Raw genomic sequence first — 13,966 nt, 5'->3', positions numbered from 1 at the left:
GCCCCTATGTACAAGAATATAACTACTATAATACTGCCCCTATGTACAAGAATATAACTACTATAATACTGCTCCTATGTACAAGAATATAACTACTATAATACTGCCCCTATGTACAAGAATATAACTACTATAATACTGCTCCTATATACAAGAATATAACTACGATACTGAGTTGAACAGTGATGTGTGTAGCTAGTGGATGATTTCCAGACCGGCACATTATAGCAGTAAACGGTGAGCGCTTGTGTATTATTTGATGTGTTTTTCCCATGACCTGAAAGTCCATGAAGCTCAGTCCGGCTCCTCAGCTCTGCTACATCTGTACAATTATTTATTCATATGGTGATCAGCTCAATCTTTGATCCTTATCATTTTCTGCCCCCCCCTTCCTGAGGGCCGGAGTGTGTAGGATTGATTGTGGTGGGGTAGATGAGATGAGACCCCCGGTGCCCCCTTTCTCTACATGTGACTGACATGATTGCTTCTTGCTCATGATTTCCATATAAGTGATGCCTTCGAGATCTTGTTTTCCCATCTTTTATAACGCACCATTATAATCAGTGGGGGCCGCCGGCCGCCGTTCATTGTCTGCACAGTTTCTATCTGATTGCCCCTTAATTTGAATCCTATCCCAATTAGTTGTGAGAGTAAAAGGGTCTTTTAATCCTTTGTGTCACAGGTGGAGGAGAATAGAAGAGGAACTCAATGGTCCGGGTCTGCGAGACTTTATGCGCTTACATTTTCAATGGTCGGAGCAGAAGTTTGTCCTCCAGAGCTGTTTTACCACAGTAGCTGGGACAGGATGTTATGACAGTCCGCCAGTTGGAAACTAACGTAAATACTGGGGTACAGAGGTCTGAACGCTGCAGACGATCTGACATAAGTCTGTTACGACCCTAGATAATTTCAGGCCCTGGAAGATGGATTTAGTAAAGGATGGACAGCACGGACCGGAGGCATTGGTGCAACAGGATATAGAAAAATTGAATGAACTGGAATGTTTGTGGACTTTTAGAGCTGGATATGTAAGTCAGCACCTAGAATGAAGAGTTGGGTATGATGGATGACACCTTGGAATAGCAAAGCTGAGTGTGCAGAGAGGCTCTTTGGAACAGCATAAATGAGAATGCGGAGAGGCAACTTGGATCAGCAGAGACGAACATGTAGAGAGGCACCATGGAACAGCAGAAACTAGCATGAGGAGAGGCTCCTTGGAACAGCAGATATGAGAATGTGGAGACAACTTGGATCAGCGGAGGCGAACATGTGAAAAGTCACCTTGCAACAGCAGAAACGAGCCTGCAGAGAGGCACCATGGAACAGCAGAAATGAGCATGTGGAGAAGCAACTTGGATAAGCAGAGACGAACATGCGGAGAGGCACCATGGAACAGCAGAAACGAGCATGAGGAGAGGCTCCTTGAATCAGGATAGATGAGCATGGGGGAGGCAATTTGGATCAGCAGAGGTGAACATGTGGAGAGGCACCATGAAACAGCAGAAACTAGCATGAGGAGAGGCACCTTGGAACAGCAGAAATGAGAATGTGGAGGCAACTTGGATCAGCAGAGGCGAACATGTGGAGAGGCACCATGAAACAGCAGAAACGAGCCTGCAGAGAGGCACCATGGAACAGCAGAAACGAGCATGAGGAGAGGCACCTTGGAACAGCAGAAATGAGAATGCGGAGAGGCAACTTGGATCAGCAGAGACGAACATGTAGAGAGGCACCATGGAACAGCAGAAACTAGCATGAGGAGAGGCACCTTGGAACAGCAGAAATGAGAATGTGGAGGCAACTTGGATCAGCAGAGGCGAACATGTGGAGAGGCACCATGAAACAGCAGAAACGAGCCTGCAGAGAGGCACCATGGAACAGCAGAAACGAGCATGAGGAGAGGCACCTTGGAACAGCAGAAATGAGAATGCGGAGAGGCAACTTGGATCAGCAGAGACGAACATGTAGAGAGGCACCATGGAACAGCAGAAACTAGCATGAGGAGAGGCACCTTGGAACAGCAGAAATGAGAATGTGGAGGCAACTTGGATCAGCAGAGGTGAACATGTGGAGAGGCACCATGAAACAGCAGAAACTAGCATGAGGAGAGGCTCCTTGGAACAGCAGAAATGAGAATGCGGAAAGGCAACTTGGATCAGCAGAGACGAACATGCAGAGAGGCACCATGAAACAGCAGAAACTAGCATGAGGAGAGGCACCTTGGAACAGCAGAAATGAGAATGCGGAAAGGCAATTTGGATCAGCAGAGGTGAACATGTGAAAAGTCACCTTGGAACAGCAGAAACGAGCCTGCAGAGAGGCACCATGGAACAGCAGAAACGAGCATGACTAGAAGCATCTTGAATCAGCGAAGGCGAACATGTGGAGAGGCACCTTGGAACAGCAAAAACGAGCATGCAAATAGGCTACTTGGATCAGCAGTAACGAACATGGCAGAGGCACCTTGGGACAGCAGAGACAAGCCTGAGAATAGGCTCCTTGGAATAGCAGAGACAAGCATACAGTGAGGCACCTTAGAACAGCAGAGATGAGTGTGCTAGACAGAGGCTGGACAGGTATCTGTCTCAGATGGTTTAGTGAGCCGGGGGTTGGACGCGATGACTCAGGAGGTCCCTTCCAACTCTTAACATTCTAGGATTCCATGCAGATGGGCACCTTGGAATAGCAGAGCTGAACAGTAAATGCTGGACGGCACGTCGATTAGTAAAGCTAGATGTGCTAAACTGCACGTTTAGAAAAAAAATAGGGGAGAGACATCTGAAATGCATGCTGGGTTTTCATGGTGACCCCCTGCGTATGAGAAAGGAAGCTCCAGAGATGGAGGAAGCAGAGCCCGGTGCTGGAGCCGGGACAGGCGGAAAGTCCTACCCTGGGTCTATTTATGTGACGCTCCAGCATTACAGGTGGGGGCGCCGTTTACCCAGATAATGGACGTATATATGGCGGTCCGATTATAAGATTATTACTATGCAGAGCACACGGAGTCATCGAAGCCTCTGCCTCCGCTGATCACACAACGTGCGGTCGTTCCCTCTATTAATATTTGCTCACATATTAACGGCTGTGTACCCGGCGTGACCCGCAGCGTAATGCGCTGATTCCCCTAATCACAGCTCAGGATTCAGGGGGCGACAATGTGAATAATGTCCTATTAATGGACGGCAGCGCCGGACAGATCTGCATGTTTTATATCTTGTTTTTTTTTTTAATCTTACGATTTTTTTTTTTTTTTTTTACATTTTATTTTTAATAATTTTTTTGCTCATACTTTATTATTTGCCTTTTTTTAACCTATAACGTACACAAAAATAGTAAAAAAAAAAAAACAAACAAACAAGAAAATGGAAGGAAAAAAAACTTTTTTTTTCACTTTTTTTTTACCATATTGATTAGCTTTATTCTGTAGCACTGACCGGGCAACAATAAAAAAAAAAAAATTATTATTATTTATTTGTGAATTCTGAAATTCATTTTTTTAAATTTTCAGTTTAATTTAACTTTTTTTCTAAATAATATTGGGTTTGGCCATTATTTCAATTTATATTTTTTAAGCATTTTTAACATTTTTTTTAAATCTTAAATTTTAATTTTTTTAATTTTACATTTTTCTTTTTTATTATTAATAATAAAACATAACAGTGATTATTTATTAGTTTTTTTTTTGTTTTTTTTTTAATTTAATTTGTTTAACAATAATATTTAATAAGAATGAAAAAATGTGTAAAAAATATTAGTAATATTAATGATAACAATGACAATAATACAATAAAAATGATGATAATAATAATAGTAAATAATACTAATAATAATAATAGTAAATAATAATAATACTACTACTAATAATAATAGCTTTCATCATTATTTCAAGTGAATATTTAATAAATTACATTTTTTTTTATTAAGCTGTCCTCTCTAGGGTTACCGGCCCTTTAAGAGGTTTTATATAAAGTTTAATTGTGCAGTTAAAAAAAATTCCAAAACTGCAGTTTTCTCATTTACTTTCAGTTATTAATGTTATATTGGCTGCACGGACCGCGCTCAGCGCAGCGACACACCCGGCTCTGCTCCATCTCACATGCAGCCTCCGTCCTCGGCCTCGTTACCGCTGTGATCTCCCGGACAATTCCCACTTGTGCGCAGATGAAAGAAGCCGCGAATCCCCCCGCGGGGCCACAGCCAGAACATTGTGTACAGGCCCGAACATCAGCAGCGCCACGTCTCATCACATCTGCTGGGTATATAGATCCTGGGCCAGACCCCTCCTGTATACAGACCCCGGGCCAGACCCCTCCTGTATACAGACCCCAGACCAGACCCCTCCTGTATACAGACCCCAGACCAGACCCCTCCTGTATACAGACCCCAGACCAGACCCCTCCTGTATACAGACCCCAGACCAGACCCCTCCTGTATACAGACCCCAGACCAGACCCCTCCTGTATACAGACCCCAGACCAGACCCCTCCTGTATACAGACCCCAGACCAGACCACCTGTATACAGACCCCAGACCAGACCCCTCCTGTATACAGACCCCAGACCAGACCCCTCCTGTATACAGACCCCAGACCAGACCCCTCCTGTATACAGACCCCAGACCAGACCCCTCCTGTATACAGACCCCAGACCAGACCCCTCCTGTATACAGACCCCAGACCAGACCACCTGTATACAGACCCCAGACCAGACCCCTCCTGTATACAGACCCCAGACCAGACCCCTCCTGTATACAGGCCTCAGACCAGACCCCTCCTGTATACCGACCCCTCCTGTATACAGACACCAGACCCCTCCTGTATACAGACCCCAGACCAGACCCCTCCTGTATACAGACCCCAGACCAGACCCCTCCTGTATACAGACCCCAGACCAGACCCCTCCTGTATACAGACCCCAGACCAGACCACCTGTATACAGACCCCAGACCAGACCCCTCCTGTATACAGACCCCAGACCAGACCCCTCCTGTATACAGACCCCAGACCAGACCCCTCCTGTATACAGACCCCAGACCAGACCCCTCCTGTATACAGACCTCAGACCAGACCCCTCCTGTATACAGACCCCAGACCAGACCACCTGTATACAGACCCCAGACCAGACCCCTCCTGTATACAGACCCCAGACCAGACCCCTCCTGTATACAGGCCTCAGACCAGACCCCTCCTGTATACCGACCCCTCCTGTATACAGACCCCAGACTGGACCCCTCCTGTATACAGACCCCAGACACCTCCTGTATACAGACCTCAGACCGGACCCCCTTACTATAGACAGACTCAAGTGGAGACTACAACTCCCAGCATTGCTTTAACAGTCGCAAAAGTTTCCTAGTCCAACCCTTTATCCTTTTGACTCTGCAAGTCGGGGGTCAGGTTAGATACGAGCGCCCAGATTTCCCCCGCGGTCCTACCTTCTTCTCCAGTGATGTCACCGTGCAGGTTAATTCTTCCACCCTCCGGTGCAGTCGCTCGTTGTCTTCCTGCGTCTGATCCAGCAGAATCTGATCATTGTGCAGCCGCATCTGTAACTCCAGCAGCTGCAGGAATCAGAGAGAAGCTGAGCTTAGATACATCTGATCATCGGGCTGTATCGCACAGGATAGGATTAGATACACGGCTCAGCAGAGAGTACCACACAGAATAGGATTAGATACACGGCTCAGCAGTCAGTATCACACAGGATAGGATTAGATACACGGCTCAGCAGAGAGTACCACACAGGATAGGATTAGATACACGGCTCAGCAGACAGTATCACACAGGATAGGATTAGATACACGGCTCAGCAGACAGTATCACACAGGAGAGGATTAGATACACAGCTCAGCAGAGATTACCACACAGGATAGGATTAGATACACGGCTCAGCAGTCAGTATCACACAGAATAGGATTAGATACACGGCTCAGCAGTCAGTATCGCACAGGATAGGATTAGATACACGGCTCAGCAGAGAGTACCACACAGGATAGGATTAGATACACGGCTCAGCAGACAGTATCACACAGGATAGGATTAGATACACGGCTCAGCAGACAGTATCACACAGGAGAGGATTAGATACACAGCTCAGCAGAGATTACCACACAGGATAGGATTAGATACACGGCTCAGCAGTCAGTATCACACAGAATAGGGTTAGATACACGGCTCAGCAGTCAGTATCACACAGGATAGGATTAGATACACAGCTCAGCAGTCAGTACCACACAGGATAGGATTAGATACACGGCTCAGCAGACAGTATCACACAGAATAGGGTTAGATACACGGCTCAGCAGTCAGTATCACACAGGATAGGATTAGATACACAGCTCAGCAGTCAGAATCACACAGGAGAGGATTAGATACACGGCTCAGCAGACAGTATCACACAGAATAGGGTTAGATACACGGCTCAGCAGTCAGTATCACACAGGATAGGATTAGATACACAGCTCAGCAGTCAGAATCACACAGGATAGGATTAGATACACAGCTCAGCAGACAGTATCACACAGGATAGGATTAGATACACGGCTCAGCAGTCAGTATCACACAGGATAGGATTAGATACACGGCTCAGCAGTCAGTATCACACAGGAGAGGATTAGATACACAGCTCAGCAGTCAGTACCACACAGGATAGGATTAGATACACGGCTCAGCAGACAGTATCACACAGAATAGGGTTAGATACACGGCTCAGCAGACAGTATCACACAGGATAGGATTAGATACACGGCTCAGCAGTCAGTATCACACAGGATAGGATTAGATACACAGCTCAGCAGTCAGTATCACACAGGATAGGATTAGATACACGGCTCAGCAGAGAGTACCACACAGGATAGGATTAGATACACGGCTCAGCAGAGAGTACCACACAGGATAGGATTAGATACACGGCTCAGCAGACAGTATCACACAGGAGAGGATTAGATACACAGCTCAGCAGTCAGTACCACACAGGATAGGATTAGATACACGGCTCAGCAGACAGTATCACACAGAATAGGGTTAGATACACGGCTCAGCAGTCAGTATCACACAGGATAGGATTAGATACACAGCTCAGCAGTCAGTATCACACAGGATAGGATTAGATACACAGCTCAGCAGTCAGTATCACACAGGATAGGATTAGATACACGGCTCAGCAGAGAGTACCACACAGGATAGGATTAGATACACGGCTCAGCAGACAGTATCACACAGAATAGGGTTAGATACACGGCTCAGCAGTCAGTACCACACAGGATAGGATTAGATACACGGCTCAGCAGACAGTATCACACAGAATAGGGTTAGATACACGGCTCAGCAGTCAGTATCACACAGGAGAGGATTAGATACTCGGCTTAGCAGTCAGTATCACACAGGATAGGATTAGATACACAGCTCAGCAGTCAGTATCACACAGGATAGGATTAGATACACAGCTCAGCAGTCAGTATCACACAGGATAGGATTAGATACACAGCTCAGCAGACAGTATCACACAGGAGAGGATTAGATACACGGCTCAGCAGAGAGTACCACACAGGATAGGATTAGGTACACGGCTCAGCAGTCAGTATCACACAGGAGAGGATTAGATACACGGCTCAGCAGAGAGTACCACACAGGAGAGGATTAGATACACGGCTCAGCAGTCAGTATCACACAGGATAGGATTAGATACACGGCTCAGCAGAGAGTACCACACAGGATAGGATTAGATACACGGCTCAGCAGTCGGTATCACACAGGATAGGATTAGATACACGGCTCAGCAGTCAGTATCACACAGGATAGGATTAGATACACAGCTCAGCAGTCGGTATCACACAGGATAGGATTAGATACACGGCTCAGCAGTCGGTATCACACAGGAGAGGATTAGATACACGGCTCAGCAGTCGGTATCACACAGGAGAGGATTAGATACACAGCTCAGCAGTCAGTATCACACAGGAGAGGATTAGATACACGGCTCAGCAGTCGGTATCACACAGGAGAGGATTAGATACACGGCTCAGCAGTCAGTATCACACAGAAGAGGATTAGATACACGGCTCAGCAGTCGGTATCACACAGGAGAGGATTAGATACACGGCTCAGCAGTCGGTATCACACAGGAGAGGATTAGATACACGGCTCAGCAGTCGGTATCACACAGGAGAGGATTAGATACACGGCTCAGCAGTCGGTATCACACAGGAGAGGATTAGATACACGGCTCAGCAGTCGGTATCACACAGGAGAGGATTAGATACACGGCTCAGCAGTCGGTATCACACAGGATAGGATTAGATACACGGCTCAGCAGTCAGTATCACACAGGAGAGGATTAGATACACGGCTCAGCAGTCGGTATCACACAGGATAGGATTAGATACACGGCTCAGCAGTCAGTATCACACAGGAGAGGATTAGATACACGGCTCAGCAGTCAGTATCACACAGGAGAGGATTAGATACACGGCTCAGCAGAGAGTACCACACAGGATAGGATTAGATACACGGCTCAGCAGTCAGTATCACACAGGATAGGATCAGATGCACGGCTCAGCAATCAGTATCACACAGGAGAGGATTAGATACACGGCTCAGCAGTCGGTATCACACAGGAGAGGATTAGATACACGGCTCAGCAGTCAGTATCACACAATAGAGGATTAGATACACGGCTCAGCAGTCAGTATCACACAGGAGAGGATTAGATACACGGCTCAGCAGTCGGTATCACACAGGAGAGGATTAGATACACGGCTCAGCAGTCGGTATCACACAGGAGAGGATTAGATACACGGCTCAGCAGTCGGTATCACACAGGAGAGGATTAGATACACGGCTCAGCAGTCGGTATCACACAGGAGAGGATTAGATACACGGCTCAGCAGTCGGTATCACACAGGAGAGGATTAGATACACGGCTCAGCAGTCGGTATCACACAGGAGAGGATTAGATACACGGCTCAGCAGACAGTATCACACAAGAGAGGATTAGATACACGGCTCAGCAGTCAGTATCACACAGGATAGGATTAGATACACGGCTCAGCAGTCGGTATCACACAGGAGAAGATTAGATACACGGCTCAGCAGTCGGTATCACACAGGAGAGGATTAGATACACAGCTCAGCAGTCGTTATCACACAGGAGAGGATTAGATACACAGCTCAGCAGACAGTATCACACAGGATAGGATTAGATACACAGCTCAGCAGACAGTATCACACAGGATAGGATTAGATACACAGCTCAGCAGTCGGTATCACACAGGAGAGGATTAGATACACGGCTCAGCAGTCGGTATCACACAGGAGAGGATTAGATATACGGCTCAGCAGTCGGTATCACACAGGAGAGGATTAGATACACGGCTCAGCAGACAGGATCACACAGGAGAGGATTAGATACACGGCTCAGCAGACAGTATCACACAGGATAGGATTAGATACACGGCTCAGCAGTCAGTATCACACAGGATAGGATTAGATACACGGCTCAGCAGTCAGTATCACACAGGAGAGGATTAGATACACGGCTCAGCAGACAGGATCACACAGGAGAGGATTAGATACACGGCTCAGCAGTCGGTATCACACAGGATAGGATTAGATACACAGCTCAGCAGACAGGATCACACAGGAGAGGATTAGATACACGGCTCAGCAGTCGGTATCACACAGGAGAGGATTAGATACACGGCTCAGCAGACAGGATCACACAGGAGAGGATTAGATACACGGCTCAGCAGACAGTATCACACAGGATAGGATTAGATACACGGCTCAGCAGTCAGTATCACACAGGATAGGATTAGATACACGGCTCAGCAGTCAGTATCACACAGGAGAGGATTAGATACACGGCTCAGCAGACAGGATCACACAGGAGAGGATTAGATACACGGCTCAGCAGTTGTTATCACACAGGAGAGGATTAGATACACGGCTCAGCAGTCAGTATCACACAGGAGAGGATTAGATACACAGCTCAGCAGTCAGTATCACACAGGAGAGGATTAGATACACGGCTCAGCAGTCGTTATCACACAGGAGAGGATTAGATACACGGCTCAGCAGTCAGTATCACACAGGAGAGGATTAGATACACAGCTCAGCAGTCAGTATCACACAGGATAGGATTAGATACACGGCTCAGCAGTCAGTATCACACAGGATAGGATTAGATACACGGCTCAGCAGTCAGTATCACACAGGATAGGATTAGATACACGGCTCAGCAGTCAGTATCACACAGGAGAGGATTAGATACACGGCTCAGCAGTCGGTAACCTCTCTGCAGGTCCCAGCCGGCATTTTACAGGTGCAGCAGCTAATATCGTGTAATGCGACAGTGCAGAATGTATCAGAGGCGGCAGAGCTGAGATTTTATCCTGCACTGGATGTGAATGGACTGAGCTTGTCGGATGGAGCAGAGCGACTTTATCTGGGTCAGATGCAGCAGAGGCGAGTGACATCCTCAGCTCTGCTGCATCTGATCGCGTCTTCCGCCTCCTCACCCGAATCTGCTACGTCCCAGCATTACTCCGGGGTCGGCCGGATCCTCTGGGACGGGCGATTTCTCGGTGATGCGGAGGAGAACATGCGGTGGGTCTGCGGCGGGGTAGTGATGGCCTCACGCCTGCCTGCACTGCGATCAGCGGCGGCACAGACGGCGGTTACATAACGCCGAACGCTAAAATTAGCAGCGCGACTGTCGTCCTGCGAGGGATGAGTCTCAGAGAGAAGATGGACCCCCCTCCTCAGCCTGTATCGCAGCCCCCAATGTGACCGGTCAGGGGCGGGTGATGCTACAACTTATGGAGACTGCCGGGCGGTATAGGCCGAGCAATGCTCTCTGGGAAAAAGATATGCAAATCAGAGCTCCGCCTACTAGAAGGAAGATCGCTCTCCGGTGACACCTAGTGGCCATTGCAGGCAGTACACACCCCACAGTCACTCACGCTCTGGCTGTAGACGGTCTCGCTCTCCGGTGACACCTAGTGGCCGTTGCAGGCAGTACACACCCCACAGTCACTCACGCTCTGGCTGTAGACGGTCTCGCCCTCCGGTGACACCTAGTGGCCGTTGCAGGCAGTACACACCCCACAGTCACTCACGCTCTGGCTGTAGACGGTCTCGCTCTCCGGTGACACCTAGTGGCCATTGCAGGCAGTACACACCCCACAGTCACGCTCTGGCTGTAGACGGTCTCGCTCTCCGGTGACACCTAGTGGCCGTTGCAGGCAGTACACACCCCACAGTCACTCACGCTCTGGCTGTAGACGGTCTCGCTCTCCGGTGACACCTAGTGGCCGTTGCAGGCAGTACACACCCCACAGTCACTCACGCTCTGGCTGTAGACGGTCTCGCTCTCCGGTGACACCTAGTGGCCGTTGCAGGCAGTACACACCCCACAGTCACTCACGCTCTGGCTGTAGACGGTCTCGCTCTCGTCGTGCAGTCTCTTCATTTCCGCCTCGCTGGCCTCCTGGATCTTCTGCACGGTCTCCACCAGGGCCGGACCCCCGCGGCTCAGCCTCCGCAGCTCGTCTTCCAGCCGGAGGGTGAGGGCCTCGGACTGGGCCACTTGGGCTCTCAGCTCCTGAGACTCCTGATAACACAATAAAATGGTTACATCAGGGGAACGCTGCTGACAGTCAGCCTGGTCCTCGCCAGCTTTCCCAGGCTCCTGAATGGCAGATATACACCGATGGCCGTATGCCAGAACTGGCCGATGTACAACTCAGCAGGTTGTCAGGCGCAGCGCCATGTAAAAAGCCGGAAGCATCACCCACCTTCACGTGACGGCACCGCAGCCGCTCCACCTGGGCAGTCAGCTCCGCAACGCGCTCCTCAAGGGTTAAACGCTGGGAAAACTCAGCTTCATATCTGCGGAGAAAAGTCATTATATACAGGAGATGCCCAGGTTATACCGGCTGTACATATATAATTATATACAGGAGATACCCAGGTTATACCGGCTGTACATATATAACTATATACAGGAGATGCCCAGGTTATACCGGCTGTACATATATAATTATATACAGGAGATGCCCAGGTTATACCAGCTGTACATATATAATTATATACAGGAGATGCCCAGGTTATACCGGCTGTACATATATAATTATATACAGGAGATGCCCAGGTTATACCAGCTGTACATATATAATTATATACAGGAGATACCCAGGTTATACCGGCTGTACATATATAACTATATACAGGAGATGCCCAGGTTATACCGGCTGTACATATATAATTATATACAGGAGATGCCCAGGTTATACCGGCTGTACATATATAATTATATACAGGAGATGCCCAGGTTATACCGGCTGTACATATATAATTATATACAGGAGGTGCCCAGGTTATACCAGCTGTACATATATAATTATATACAGGAGATGCCCAGGTTATACCAGCTGTACATATATAATTATATACAGGAGATGCCCAGGTTATACCGGCTGTACATATATAATTATATAAAGGAGGTGCCCAGGTTATACCGGCTGTACATATATAATTATATACAGGAGGTGCCCAGGTTATACCGGCTGTACATATATAATTATATACAGGAGGTGCCCAGGTTATACCGGCTGTACATATATAATTATATACAGGAGGTGCCCAGGTTATACCAGCTGTACATATATAATTATATACAGGAGATGCCCAGGTTATACCGGCTGTACATATATAATTATATACAGGAGGTGCCCAGGTTATACCGGCTGTACATATATAATTATATACAGGAGGTGCCCAGGTTATATCAGCTGTACATATATAATTATATACAGGAGATGCCCAGGTTATACCGGCTGTACATATATAATTATATACAGGAGATGCCCAGGTTATACCAGCTGACATGTATAATTATATACAGATGATGCCCAGGTTATACCAGCTGTACATATATAATTATATACAGGAGATGCCCAGGTTATACCGGCTGTACATATATAATTATATACAGGAGGTGCCCAGGTTATACCAGCTGTACATATATAATTATATACAGGAGATGCCCAGATTATACCAGCTGTACATATATAACTATATACAGGAGATGCCCAGGTTATACCAGCTGTACATATATAATTATATACAGGAGGTGCCCAGGTTATACCGGCTGTACATATATAATTATATACAGGAGGTGCCCAGGTTATACCAGCTGTACATATATAATTATATACAGGAGATGCCCAGGTTATACCGGCTGTACATATATAATTATATACAGGAGGTGCCCAGGTTATACCGGCTGTACATATATAATTATATACAGGAGATGCCCAGGTTATACCAGCTGTACATATATAATTATATACAGGAGATGCCCAGGTTATACCAGCTGTACATATATAATTATATACAGGAGGTGCCCAGGTTATACCGGCTGTACATATATAATTATATACAGGAGATGCCCAGGTTATACCGGCTGTACATATATAATTATATACAGGAGGTGCCCAGGTTATACCGGCTGTACATATATAATTATATACAGGAGATGCCCAGGTTATACCAGCTGTACATATATAATTATATACAGGAGATGCCCAGGTTATACCAGCTGTACATATATAATTATATACAGGAGATGCCCAGGTTATACCAGCTGTACATATATAATTATATACAGGAGATGCCCAGGTTATACCAGCTGTACATATATAATTATATACAGGAGATGCCCAGGTTATACCAGCTGTACATATATAATTATATACAGGAGATGCCCAGGTTATACCGGCAGTACATATATAATTATATACAGGAGATGCCCAGGTTATACCAGCTGTACATATATAATTATATACAGGAGATGCCCAGGTTATACCAGCTGTACATATATAATTATATACAGGAGATGCCCAGGTTATGCCAGCTGTACATATATAATTATATACAGGAGATGCCCAGGTTATACCAGCTGTACAT

At 46.9% G+C, this 13,966-nt stretch overlaps 1 protein-coding gene across 2 annotated transcripts in view; it reads right to left on the bottom strand.

Annotated features, from left to right (window-relative positions):
* LMNTD1 (lamin tail domain containing 1) overlaps nt 1-13,966 on the bottom strand; it is a 52,523-nt gene that overhangs the window by 19,954 nt on the left and 18,603 nt on the right. For both annotated transcript variants that reach the window (XM_069763102.1, XM_069763101.1), the window contains exons 5-7: nt 11,794-11,887; nt 11,424-11,609; nt 5,434-5,559 (exon numbers count right to left, since the gene is read on the bottom strand). In XM_069763102.1, the coding sequence (XP_069619203.1) occupies nt 5,434-5,559; nt 11,424-11,609; nt 11,794-11,887 (406 nt within the window). The remainder of the gene's footprint in view (nt 1-5,433; nt 5,560-11,423; nt 11,610-11,793; nt 11,888-13,966) is intronic.

This window comes from Ranitomeya imitator, chromosome 4 (assembly GCF_032444005.1).
Source record: "Ranitomeya imitator isolate aRanImi1 chromosome 4, aRanImi1.pri, whole genome shotgun sequence".
NCBI classification, from domain to species: Eukaryota; Metazoa; Chordata; class Amphibia; order Anura; family Dendrobatidae; genus Ranitomeya; species Ranitomeya imitator.
The sequence above is the reverse complement of the archived record's forward strand: the minus strand, read 5'-3'. Positions and strand labels throughout refer to the sequence as shown.